At 41.8% G+C, this 13,685-nt stretch overlaps 1 protein-coding gene across 1 annotated transcript; it reads left to right on the top strand.

The window, feature by feature from the left end:
* Positions 1–89: 89 nt before the first annotated feature.
* OSGEPL1 (O-sialoglycoprotein endopeptidase like 1) lies at positions 90–12,549 on the top strand. The gene is made up of 8 exons (XM_059393045.1): positions 90–2,478; positions 3,507–3,747; positions 8,585–8,972; positions 9,803–10,007; positions 10,083–10,231; positions 11,243–11,373; positions 11,483–11,554; positions 12,373–12,549. The coding sequence occupies exons 1-8, from the start codon at positions 1,947–1,949 to the stop codon at positions 12,449–12,451; spliced, it is 1,797 nt and encodes a 598-aa protein (XP_059249028.1). The 5' UTR covers positions 90–1,946; the 3' UTR covers positions 12,452–12,549.
* Positions 12,550–13,685: the final 1,136 nt, after the last annotated feature.

Below are 13,685 nucleotides of genomic sequence, written 5' to 3'. Positions count from 1 at the left end.
AGGTAATCTCCAAATTCAGTCAGCAATGTCACATTTATTTTTCAAGGTTTTTTTAGGCAACTAAATTTGTAAAATGAAGGTAGTTAAAAATGTTCCTTTGCTTTTCTTCATTTTAAAGGCTTACATTTTTGCACAGACTTCAGAGATAGAAATCTGCTTCTGTTAATGCAGGCCTTCTGCTTTTTTCCCCACTTATCACCCACCTTCGAAGTTTTAAAAATATTTATTCAATAGATATTTAAGGGCCCAGTCTTGTGTAGGTATTGTTTTAGGTGTTGTGACTATGGTTTGCGAGCGAGACAGACAAAATCTTTTCCCTTACAAACTTACGTTCAAATTGGAGAACAGATAATAAATGAGTCAAAACATACTATTTCATGTAGTGATAACTGACATGGAAAAATATTAAGCAGGTGAAAGTCAGGAGAGCCTACCTCAGAAAGCCTTCACTAATGTTCCTAAGGTGATTTTTGGATGAGAAAGGCGTGATAAGAAGACAAGAGTCGTAAGAAATGAGGTCAGAGAAATAGAGTCAGATGATAAGAGGGCTCTATTGGCCAAAGTAGTAAGCAAATTTTCTTCTAAGCTTGATGAAGCCATTGGATAGTTTTACATAGATTAAAGGGATCGGATTTTTTTTTTTAAGGGTTACTGGCTAATGTTGAGAATAAAGTGTAAAGCAATAGGAAGCAGGAGGAATAGTTGGAAAACTACTACAGACAAGAGCTAGCTCCGACTAGGAAAATGGCTGATGAAGTGGTGAGAAGTGATCAAATTTGGGATATGCTTTTTGGTCTTAACACCAGGATGAATGGTTGTGTTAAATATGGTAGCTTACCAATTTCATAAGTTTGTATCGTTTTATGTTAAAAAAAAAAACACTTTTTTTTTAAAACAAAATCTGTAATGACTGTGACTATTATTTGGAACAAAAGTAATTATTGTGCTGTAATTGTTCCTAATTTCAAATCAGGAAACAATGGCAGTTTCTAAATATACATGAGTTCAGAACTACCACTAATTTTAGGATTCATTGGTGAATTTCCCCGGCAACAGTTATTACTGTGGAGTTCCATGGTGGTTTTCTACTTCCCTATTCCTTCTACATTTATTTATTCAATCATTATATTATTTTGGACTTGCAGATGTTTTTTGGCTTACAGTTCATTGTCCTTCCTCATTTGTTGTTCAAATGTTCTCCAGATTTGGCATTGGAAGTCCAAGTTCCCAGTGATAATTTCCAAGTTGGCTTCTGTTGAGCTACACCCTGCCTCTTTTTCTTAAGCATAGAACTATTTTCTGGGCGCCTGGGTGGCCTGATCATGACCTGAGCTGAAGGCAGACGCTTAACCCACTGAGCCACCCCGGCGCCCCTAACTTCTAATCCTAGCTTTAAGTTTACTCGCTGTATGACCTGCAGATCATCAAACTCTGTGGTCCATTTGCCTCATCTGTCAAATGAGGACAGTAAGTAATTATTTCACAGGATCATAGTGAGGTTTAAATAAATTAATCTGCAACACTGCTCGGGACAACCGAAGTTAGTTGCTAGTTATGGTTACTATTGTGACACAACGTTTTGAAAGCGTGAGTTTCACCCAGAAAACTCCACATTCTGGTAGTTCTGGATGTACTGGTATCTGACAGTAGACCGTAGCTGCGACTTCCACAGGGACTCCCCGGTCTTCCACTCACTCCCACCAAGCACCTGATGCCACTCAGACGCGGGTGTGTGTGGCAGCCTTACTCCGTGGGGCGCGGGCAGCGGAGCGAGTCCCTGCGGGCCGGGCGGGCCGGGCGGAAGGCAGACCGGGATGAATGTATTCGCCACGTGACAAGTTCCCACGCCAGAAATAGGAAAGCAAAGCACACTGAAGAGGCCCAAGAAGGAGTATTTTCCTGAAGGTCGTGTGCACGGCAAGCAAAGACCGTATTCTAGATTTTTCATGGTGAACGAATTGCACAGCCCCGTCCCCTTTGTACTCACAGAAATGAGGCCGCCCCACGCCTTGGCTCCCCGGTTTAGCCCGGCCGCCCCGCAGCGCTGCCGTCCCCCGCACGCTTCCAGGCGGGCGCGGCGCCGTCCCCTCGTTCCACCCGGCTTGGGATCGCGCTCGTCCGGCCGCAGCCTTCAGAGCGGACGGACGGACGCTCCTCTTCGGACAGGGGCGGCCGAACTCCTGCCACAGGCCGACGAGCTTTCCACGCAGCGTAGTGTCCGGGAGTTGACGCCGCGGACTCCGTCCCCCGTCGGCTCCACTGGGTCCCAAGCCGGTGACCCTGCAGAAGCCCTGCCGCCCGTAAGCCTAAGGGCCGCGCAGGGCGGCGCGCGGCGTCCCGGACGAGCGCGGCTCCGCCCCGTGAGTGACGTCACTTCCGGGGCGACCGGCCCGCCCCTGGCTCTGGGGGAAGCGCGGTCGGCCGTCCTCGCGGGGCAGGGTCCGGCGCTGTGGCCGCGGTGGTGCGCGGGGACGGAGGGTAAGGCGGCCCGCCCTCCGCACGGCTTTCTTCCCGCCTGGTCCGCCGGCCCGGGACGGGGTCCTCTCGGGAGCCTTCGCGGCCCGCAAGACCGGTGCTTCGCTCCGGCTTCCCCGCGCGTGTCCGTGACGCGACTCCGGGTCCTTCGGGCGGCGGGGCCGGGCCTGCGCTCCCCGCCTCGGCCCTCGCGCCACGGCCGTGCCCACCGCGCTCAGCCCGGGCCCTGCGCCACGGGGACGATGAACGTCCCGGCGCGTCCTCGGACGTCCCGCTGCTGCGGAGGGAAGGGCCGCGGGAGCCCCCGGAGTTCTAGAACGGGCCGTCGGGGGCAGGAGAGCAGACACGTGACCGTGCGCAGGGACCCGGTGCTCCGGTGAGGGCCGCTGTCCTGTCGGGGCGACCACCGAGATGCCCTCGTGCTGAAGTGGAGGTGGCGCTAGGAAACTTGGGGTCGCGCGTGACGTGGGCCTCGGCTCGCAGCGCTTCAGTCGGTGAGGCCCTCGGGCGGGGAGCCTTGCGGAACGTCGGCGCACGCCGGGCAGCCGAGCTGTGTCTTTTATGCGGATTGTTTTCTGACCGAGTTGCTAAATTTATTTTGGAAGCGCTTTCCAGGAAATGGGACGCATTTATCTGTTCTGTTGGCCTTTGTCATTTTTCTTAAACCGATTTTGTCTTCTGTAGCTCTCAAAAAATAAATAGCACTTTGCAAAGGACTGTCCGTGCGACTATGAGCTGTTTGACGAGTAATGAATAGTTGACTGAGAACATCATGGTGGTACCGAAAGTTTCACAGTTGATGTCCGTGTGTTCACCGCCGAGGGCACTGTACTCATTCATACGGTTGTTTCCGTTCGCACGCTGCTATGGCCTTTAGAAATTTTTGCTAACTTTTACAAAACTCTCTTCTAACTTTACAAAACTATTATATTGAAAAATAAACCAATAAAATTGGAATTTTGCTTAACTGAATGGGTTAGTGGTTATTGTCAGTTCCAAGTAATTAGTTTGTCTCTTCATTTCTTTTCCAGGAGTTATTTATAGAGTAAGTATGCTAATACTGAGTAAGACAGCAGGAGTCTTTTCTAAACCAGCAAGAAGGAAAACTTACGAATTTTTAAGAATTTTTAATTTTCATCCTGGAAAACCGTTTCTTCATAAACTAGTGTTGGGAATCGAAACCAGTTGTGATGATACAGCAGCTGCTGTGGTGGATGAAACTGGAAACATTTTGGGAGAAGCGATACATTCCCAAACTGAAGTTCATTTAAAGTAAGTAGACATTATCTTGGTAGTTCCCACTTTTGGGAAAAACAAAGTGAAATAATTATTTTCTATTTATCATATATAAAAGTTCAATTTTAGGAGCTAAGTTCTTTTGTGCAAAAGCTCCTAGTAGCTGTAATAGAAAACCTTAAACCCTGCACCCTGGCTTTTAAGGCTGTCCACAGTAAGCTCTCACTTTAGCTGAGCGTCTTGTGAAAAGAACTAAGCTCATTCCCAACTCTGAGATTTATCCATGATTTCCCCTTAGTAATGCCTTTTCCTCTTTTGTCCACCTGTACGTTTCATGGTCTTGACTAAAGTCCTAGGAGAGCATAACTCCATCTCTAGCCTATGTTAATCTCTGGGGAAAAAAAATCCTATTCACCTTTATACCTATAACTCATGTTGGTACTTAGAAAATAATACACTGTTGGTCGCCTGGGTAGCTCAGTGGGTTGGGCCGCTGCCTTCGGCTCAGGTCATGATCTCAGAATCCTGGGATTGAGCCCCACATCGGGCTCTCTGCTCAGCGGGGAGCCTGCTTCCTCCTCTCTCTCTCTGCCTGCCTCTCTGCCTCCTTGTGATCTCTCTCTGTCAAATAAATAAATAAAATCTTTAAAAAAAAAAAAAGAAAGAAAGAAAATAATACACTGTTGTATAAAAGCATTGAATGGTGCAAGGTTTATAAACCCGTGTCTTTGCAGAGGACCACTAGTGAGGCTACAGAGATGAGTGGGCTGGGTATAAAGTGGAAAATACCTGGAAGAAGAAGAAGCCAGTTGTGGCCATGTAGAAACGTAGGCGCTGTTTTATTTGACCCTCGGAATTTTCAAGAGAAAATGGAAATCCAGAATATAACTGTAATATCTCCAGGTGTTAAAATTAGTTGTTAATTCAAAATATATTAAAATGCTGCACAAATCAAATATGCCTTCAAGCCATCAATTTATAACACTTGAATAGTGAAAAAGGTTGGTATTTTGAGATCACAGACCTGTGTTTGAATTACGAATTAAGCAATTGGTGTTGGCTCTGATTTTAGGCAAGTTCTTTATCCTTTCTGATTGTGTTTTCACACCTGTAAAATGGGAAAGATAATAACCTGCCTTATAGGATTGTAGGGAGTATAATAGAAATAATATATATGAAAAGACAGAATATACCTCTAATAGTTAAATACTGTGTGAAACAGACTGAGGTAAGATTTAATCAGGTGTAGTGAAATACTAAAAAGTCCTTTCCTTCAAGGAGCTTAACCTGTTCTCTGAGGCGTGATATATAGACCTGCAAGGAAACACAGCATTCAGTCCAAGGCAGCATAAAGTATCAAACAAGTGGTACAGACAGTAACTATTACTACCATGCCTCAGTCCCACTCCGTATTTCTGAGTGTCCTGGACGTTTGCACATGTAAATGTTGACTGTGTAGAAAGGCCTTCCCTGACGACTTCATTTAAATTCAGTATCCCCAGCATGCTTATTCTGTTTGACCACACCCTGCTTGTTTTCTTCATCATCCTTTTGATAATTTTTACCTTTGTTTATTTCTGTGGTCTTTTCCCCAGTAGACTCTGAACTCCATGGAGACAGGCTCCGTCTTAACTGTCTGTATTACCCACTGCACTGTGCCAGGTAGCCAGCGCGGCATCTGGTACACTGCAGGGGCTAGTGGCCTTGGATTTAGGCCTTCAATGAATGGAGATGGAGAAAAATATTGTAGCAGGAGTAAACATTGTAGAGGCAAAGAGGTGAGAAAGTAGGACAGACGTTCCGTTTAGTTAGTGCCCAGGTCACTGGAGATGAATACACAGGAAGTAAACTTTGTGGAACCGTCTACACAGCTCATCTTGGCGTTTACTGAATTCCTACCAGGCAACATTTGAAGCACCGTGGTACAAATATGACTAAAATGCATGATCCTTGCCTCTGAGCAGCTTACCATGTCAAGTGCTTTACAGTGTAGGTTTACATTCTAATGCAACGATCTTACTATCTAACTATCTACGGTCATACACGGTTTTCTGTGCGTAATGTACAGAAATGTGCGTAATGTACAGAAATGTGCGTAATGTAGTAATGGTAAGTAGCCCCTATTACTGTTGTGAGGAGTAAATGTAAATTCTTCCAAGGTGTGTGGCGCAGTTCTTGACAAATAGCAAGAGCTCAATAGAAGCTACTTATTAGCATCAGTCGTACTTCTAGTACTGTGACAAGTGAGTGAAGAAGACAGTCGGGTAAGCAAGTCATTGTAAAGCAGCATGGAAAATGCATTGATAGAGGAGTGGTTAGTGGGGGGTGTCCTTTCTTCAAGCCAGAAACTGAAGGACAGTCAACTTTTTTTCTCACCACTGTCGAATCAGTCGTAGTAAATCTGCCTCCCAAATATTTCTTCAAACGTTTCCCTCCCTTTCCGCGTAATTCAAGCCCTTGTCTCTTGCCTGAATTCTTGGCTCCTACCTTGAGGCCAGATGGTTTCCCTGACTTTCTATTAGCCTTAACCCCTCGATCACCTACTCTTTATGCTGTGTACAAATTAATTATTTTGAGAATAAAGCCACGGTTTTACTCATCTCTTTTGTCTCAAGTGCTTAGCTAGCATAATCCTTTGGAGATAAAATACATAAAAGAGGTACAAAAAGGAAGGGAGGTAGGCATGTGGGAGAAGGAAGAAATCAGTAGAAGAGGATTTAGACTTGGAGTTACCCAAATTTCAAGAAAGTAAATGTTTTTGAGTAGGATAGTTAGGGGTCAGCATTTTGCTTTACTTTCCGGCAACACAACATAGAATGGACTCCAGGGAATTGGATTTAGAAGGTTCTGAGTAGACTGAGATAATGGGAGCTTCTCAATCAGGCTGCTGTGGGAATGGTGATGTACTTAATTGTGGGAAGGGAGATAAAGGAGATAAAGATGAAGCTGGAAACCCAAGTCATTAGAAGGTTTAATGCCATTAACAGAGTTGAAGAATATAAGAGAAAAAGTAGCTTTGAAGAATTAAGGAAAATGGTATTACTATATATAAATGTGTTGAAATAAGATTGTTTCTTTTATTCCCCTCATTGCCTGATACAATATATATTATAACAATATTTTAAATAATGTATTTATAGCAGAGGTAGAGAGAGCATGAGCAGGGAGCGGAGCAAAGGGAGAGTGAGAAGCAGACTCCCCACTGAACAGGAGCCTGCTTTGGGGCTCCATCCCAGGACCCTGGGATCAAGACCTGAGCTGAAGGCAGATACCTAACTGGCTGAGCCACCCAGCCTCCCTGCATATTATAACTATTAAGTAAATATTAATTGAATGCACCTACTAAGGGTTTTCATATCTGTATAGAAGTTACAGTGTTAAATATTTAAAGGTTTTTTTGAGAGTAGAGGTATATCTTGCTCTGCTTCTCTGGTGGTAAGTTAGTCACATGCTGGCATTTTTTTTGCTAGCAGCTTTGCCTCCTACTTCTTTACTCTTGACATTTTTTTTTTAAGATTTTATTTATTTATTTGACAGAGGTCACAAGCAGGCAGAGAGAGAGGAGGAATCAGGCTCCCCACTGAGCAGAGAGCCCTATGCGGGGCTCGATCCCAGGACCCTGAGATCATGACCTGAGCCGAAAGCAGAGGCTTTAACCCACTGAGCCACCCAGGCGCCCCTGCTCTTGCCATTTGGAGTGGGTCCTACATAAACCCAAAATCAAAATTACCAGCTCTGGCACCAGAGTCCCAACTGTATTTCGGGATTGCAAGCTGTCTGCTGTCCTGCCGTGACCTCAAGTACAGTGTGTGTAAAAATAAACTCATCTTCTTTACAAAACTGTCTTCAAGTTTCTGTTATTCTTTCTTTTCTCCTAGTCACTCCAGCTCAATATGTGAATCATGTTGGTGCTGTGGACCCTTTTCCCCTTACATCCAGTCAGTCAGAACAGTTTTCAAGGATCTCTCCCCCTTTCTTTCACTTCTCATGATCATGTAGTTTAAGATGTAAACAAATACTTTTAAAATGACCTCTTTAAAAATTCTCCATGTATGGGGCACCTGGGTGGCTCAGTGGGTTAAAGCCTCTGCCTTTGGCTCAGGTCATGATCCCAGGGTCCTGGGATCGAGCCCCGCATTGGGCTGTCTACTCAGTGGGGAGCCTGATTCCTCCTCTCTCTCTGCCTGCTTGTGACCTCTGTCAAATAAATAAATAAAATCTGTCTACTCAGCAGGGAGCCTGCTTCTCCCTCTCTCTCTGCCTCTCTGCCTACTTGTGATCTGTGTCTGTCAAACAAGTAAATAAAATCTTTTTAAGAAAATTCTCCATGTAGGGACACTTGGGTGGCTCAGTCAGCTAAGCTTCTGCCTTTAGCTCAGATCATGATCCCAGGGCCCTGGGGTGAGGTCCCACATCACACTCCTTGCTCAGCATGGAGCCAGCTTCTCCCTTTGCCTGCCACCCCACTGCTTGTGCTCTCTCTCTGTCTGACAAATAAATAAACAAAATGTTTTAAAAATAAAAATTCTATCTCCAGAGAGATTAATTTTTCTAAAATCCAATTTTATCCTGTCCTTTCCTTGTTCAAGACATCTTCCATAGAATGCTTCTTAAGATTGTTTTGGTGGTTCCATTCATCATCAAATCCATAGGAATTCGTTGTGTACAATTTTGAAAAGTCAGACATTACACCTTTAATCACTATATACTGAGTTTTGATAGTGTGCTGCATTACAAGGCATGCATATTTGAATATACTTGACTAATATATTTAGCTGTAAAATAATTTGAAAACGTGCCTTCAGCCCTAACTTTTCTTACTCTGTGTTCACAGTCTTGAAATTATAAGAAGCTGTTTTTTTGTTTCTTCCAGAACAGGTGGGATTGTTCCTTCAGTAGCTCAGCAGCTTCACAGAGAAAATATTCAGCGGATAGTGCAAGAAGCTCTCTCTTCCAGTAAAGTCTGTCCAAGTGAACTCTCAGCAGTCGCAACCACTGTAAAACCAGGACTTGCTCTAAGCTTGGGAGTAGGCTTATCATTTAGCTTACACCTAGTAGACCAGTTAAAAAAACCTTTCATTCCCATTCATCATATGGAGGCTCACGCTCTGACTATTAGGTTGTTAAATAAAGTAGACTTTCCCTTCTTAGTTCTTTTGATTTCTGGAGGTCATTGTCTATTGGCATTAGTCAGAGGAGTTTCAGATTTTCTGCTTCTGGGGAAGTCTTTGGACATAGCACCAGGTGACATGCTTGACAAGGTAATTATTTAAGACTTAATTTCTCCATTCCTTTCTATTAAGTTGTCTATTTCAATCAAATAATAATATACTACTACCCTTTATCTAAATATTTCTGATTAATATATTAGACTGAAAAATTCATATGAGCAGTAGGAAAAAAAAAAGAATAGTACATAGTTTTAGAAAAGATTTCTAGCCATTATGGGTGAGATGGTAGGGGTTTAGATCAGTACATAAAGGCTCAAATAGTTTGCATATGCAGTTATGTTTTTAATCAAAAAATATATCTGAAAGAAATTGCCATGTAAAGAACTATAAAAAAATGTGAAATAAGAGGGTATATAAAATAATATAAAGACATTAAAGATGTACAAAGTTCTGTGATTAAACATCACAATTGCTGACACCATCACCCAAGCAGGCTTCTTTTTCCTTTGTGTATGAATCCTGAGCCTACTGCTCTCTGCAGAAATCAGCTGCAATGATTAGAAGAAATGGACAGGTTCTCCTTTTTTAAGCTAATCATTAAGCACTCATCGTGAATTTCAGACTTGCTTTTCATCTCCAGTAGAAGAGCTGAAGTAGACAGGGAAGCGGTGATTGCCCACTGCTGGGCGGGCTGTGAGGAGGAGCGAGAGTCTACCCTTACGGACCACCAGCTACGGTCCATTTATATAAAAGCAGAGCGTATCTTACTGATCCAGGCTTCTTGTTCTGTTTTGGGTTTGGGTTGGGTTTTGTGTATATGTGTGTGTGTTTGTGTTTTTAAGTAAATTTCATTTCCTTTGCACCTTGGTTTCAAAATGTGCAATTTTATCACTCATTATAGAAATTTTTGTTTTCGATAGGTAGCAAGAAGACTGTCTTTGATAAAACATCCAGAGTGCTCCACCATGAGCGGTGGGAAGGCTATAGAACATTTGGCCAAACAAGGAAATAAACTGCATTTTGATATCAAACCTCCCATGCAACGAGCTAAAAATTGTGATTTTTCTTTTTCTGGACTTCAGCATGTTGTTGATAGGATAATAACACAAAAGGAAAAAGAGGAAGGTATATTTCTACTTGGGGAGTTAGAACAATGAGTAATCCTGCATTGTACCTAAAAACACCTGCTCGTTTCTGCAGGGATCCAGAAGGGGGAAATCCTAGCTTCGGCTGCACACATTGCCGCTGCGGTACAGCACACGACAGCGTGCCACATTGCGAAGAGAACTCACCGTGCCATTCTGTTCTGCAAGCAGAGACGCCTGTTACCTCCAAGTAATGCAGTACTGGTAAGTTCTGTCACCTCCTCTAACAGGATTATTAATACTTTACAGTATGTTACTTTTCTTCTAGGAGCTTAATTGATCCTGTGCATAGCATCAAATGTGTTTACGTCATAGCCCAGAAGTATGAAATTGTGCAGAATAAAGACTAACAGCCATTTCTTACACAGGTGTGACAGCTTCATGGGACATCTGCACAGCCTGTGTGCTAAAAAAACTCCAAGACTGCATCTTCTCATTGAATTTAAAAGTGGGTTTACAATAAGAAATGAGGTGCAGGAACTGCTATCATTATTTTTAGAAAAATAAGCTAGTTCCCTGCAAATTTATGTCCCTTTGATGAAATCCCTTTAGATCTGCGTAAAAGCCTTGGTAATCTTCTGTTTAACTGTATCTTAAACTTTATCCTTTTGCAAATTACAAAATGTGGAAGTATTTAAATGATGGTAGATTCACAAAAAGAATATTATGTGAATATTAAAGGTAATAATAGCTTTTGAAGAATAATGTAAAATGAGAAAAATCCTTATAAGTAAAACCGGCAGGGTCTAAAACACTGTTGAGCTTTGATTATAATTAGAAAAAAGTTAGAAGAAAATGTACAAAAATGATAGCAGTCCAGGACTTCTGATGATACAGTAGGTTAGGTGTCTGACTCTTGGTTTCGGCTCAGGTCATGATCTCAGTTCAGGATTCTGAGATCCAGCCCTGGGACAGGCTCTGTGCTCAGCATGGAGTCTGCTTAAGTTTTGCTCTCCCTCTCTCTCTGTCTCTCCCCAACTCCGAAAATAAATAAGTAAATCTAAAAAAAATCTAGTGGTCATTGTATACTGATATTGAAAATGATTTTCTTTTCCTCCAAACTTTTACCATACACATTGATCACTTGCCCATTTCCCACCTCTCAAAATGTGATGTTTTCTTACTGCATATTGCTGGGATTTTCCCCAGGTTAAGCTAACAGTTTGGCTCATACCCACACGTAATTGTCAATTTTGGTCTTTTCATTTCCTTCAGGTTGTATCTGGAGGTGTCGCAAGTAACTTCTACATCCGAAAAGCTCTGGAAATTGTAACAAATGCAACAGAGTGCACTTTGTTGTGTCCCCCTCCCAGACTGTGCACTGACAACGGCATTATGATTGCATGGTAAGCCGTAGGACGTATGTGCTCCACTCACAATTTGCCATTTCATCATGCTACATCTTCTTCCTTTAAATCTTGGTCTGTTTATTTTATTTGCATCACTCTTACTTAGGAACGGTATTGAAAGATTGTGTGCTGGTGTGGGCGTTTTACACAACACAGAAGGCATCCGCTATGAACCCAAGTACGTGGTACCTTTTATAAAATCTATGCAAGCAGTATAAAATCCAAAGCCTAAAAACAGAGAGTAGTTAGTGGTGGCAGAAGGCATCTCCTATACTGATGGCCTAGCCTCAGGCAGAACATACTGTCTGCTCCAGTGTTGCCTTCTTGTGACCGTGCTGAGGCTGAAGATGGTGCCTTTTTCCAGACTAGGATGGTTGAAGCCTTATATTGGACAATGTTGTAAAAAAGCAAACGTCGGAATTTAAGGAGGAAGAACAGAAAAAAAGAGTAGAATCTCAGACCTTTCCTGCCAGTAGTGACAGAGGAAGGTAGAAAAGGGACAAGCCAGCTTTTGAAACCTCAAAGAAGGATCAGTAAAAACCTCGGGAATTTCTAAAGTAGAAATGGATGCAGATTTGACCTTAGGTATATGGTAAACTGCTTTTATCCTTTCAGCTTTGTAGAGAATTATAAGGCATTTTTATCGTTTTTCTATTTCACTTTTTTATTTGTAGTATGAGAGCAGAACTATTTCTTTCAAAAACTTCAGTCCTCAAATTCATTGAGTTGTATACATTAAAGATGCATAGCTTTTCAATGTCAGTTATACCTCAGAGTCGTTAAAAAAATCCCCAAATTTAGATTTCTTAATGGCATTTACTGGCCTTCTCTTCACCCATTGTTCCTGCTGAATTTGTTTTCAAGAACTGTCATGACATATGATTATACAGTAGCTGCGCACTGTTTGTCGGAATTCTAAGCAAACAGTTTGCAGAACTAGTGACATATCAGGAAGCAAGTATTGGAAATAATGTGATTTATCTGATTGTGATGCAGATGTCCTCTTGGAGTAGACATATCAGAAGAAGTTGGAGAAGCTGCCATAAAAGTACCACGGTTAAAAATGGACATTTGATTTTTGCTTTTCAAAAAATCCCTAAAGGTAGTATTTCAGCATTAAGTTGTGATTTTTTTTGTATTTCAAATTGTGGAAGATGCACGATATTAATTGTTCATCAATACTTTCTTTTGTTTTTCTTTATGTTTGATATTTAACCCACTCTTCTGAGAATCTGTAGTAATATGTTATAGTTTTATAATGGAATATAGACTTTTTACTATCAAAATTAAAAAATCTTGTGAGGAAAAGAATGTACTGATATTTGCAGGTAGAAAGAAAACCTTGGAACATATACAGTGAATCTGCTAAATCCTAGCTTCATATTAAAAAGGCCTAGACCTTTTGGTGTTTTTCTCATATCAGGATTATAAAAGCTATTTTTTAGATTAAGTTCTATTTATTTTATTAAATTTATTTTTAATTGAATTATAGTTGACATACAATGTTATATTAATTTGAGGTATACAGCATAGTGATCCAACACTTATATGTATTACAACAGCACGTTATCATTTTACCATCTGTACCATACAAGTTACTGTAATGTTATCGACTATATTCCCTGTGCTGTGGTTTTCATCCCGCAGTTTATTTTATAACTGGAAGTTTGTGCTTCTTAATCCCCTTCACTGATTTCCCCTACATCCCCCCCCCACCTCTGCCCTGAGAAACTGGTGGTTATCAGTAGAAGCTGTTTTTTAGCTCCTTTTGAAACATTCGTCTAACTTTTCTAATGAGAACGATTTTAGAAAAGTAGCCTGGTCAAAGTCATGTCAAATCAGAGAATTCTGAATAAAGACAAAAGGTGACTTTAGCAGAGTGGATGTTATTAATAATAAAAATATATGTTATTAGGTATATTCCCTGGAGCAATTGGAATGTCTATATGTTTCTTAAAATCCATCTGAGATTTTAAGAAATATGGTAGGCAAGTAATCCCTCAAGTATGTATTGTGCTTTTAGTTGACCACGTATGTTTACATCCACTATTTTAGAAATTGTATTTAATCAATGAAAATATATGAGATGTAAAGGTTTTTGCTTTTGTTTTTGGATAATTTTCTTTGAATTTGAAACTTTATACCTACTTATCCTTTTTTTCTATCTAAAGTAACTGAATGGGGGCGCCTGGGTGGCTCAGTGGGTTAAGCCACTGTCTTCAGCTGAGATCATGGTCTCAGGGTCCTGGGATCAAGCCCCGCATCAGGCTCTCTGCTCAATGCGGAGCCTGCTTCTCTCTCTGCCTCTG

This window comes from Mustela nigripes, chromosome 3 (genome assembly GCF_022355385.1).
Source record: "Mustela nigripes isolate SB6536 chromosome 3, MUSNIG.SB6536, whole genome shotgun sequence".
NCBI classification, from domain to species: Eukaryota; Metazoa; Chordata; class Mammalia; order Carnivora; family Mustelidae; genus Mustela; species Mustela nigripes.
This window is presented reverse-complemented; position numbering and strand designations above follow the sequence as displayed.

Excerpts from the sequence above, each read along its gene's own strand:
- OSGEPL1 (XM_059393045.1), top strand. The coding sequence starts at position 1,947 with ATGGTGAACGAATTGCACAGCCCCGTCCCCTTTGTACTCACAGAAATG. Across the intron at positions 8,973-9,802 it reads CAGGTGACATGCTTGACAAG|GTAGCAAGAAGACTGTCTTT; the intron begins GTAATTATTTAA and ends TGTTTTCGATAG. Across the intron at positions 11,374-11,482 it reads AACGGCATTATGATTGCATG|GAACGGTATTGAAAGATTGT; the intron begins GTAAGCCGTAGG and ends ACTCTTACTTAG.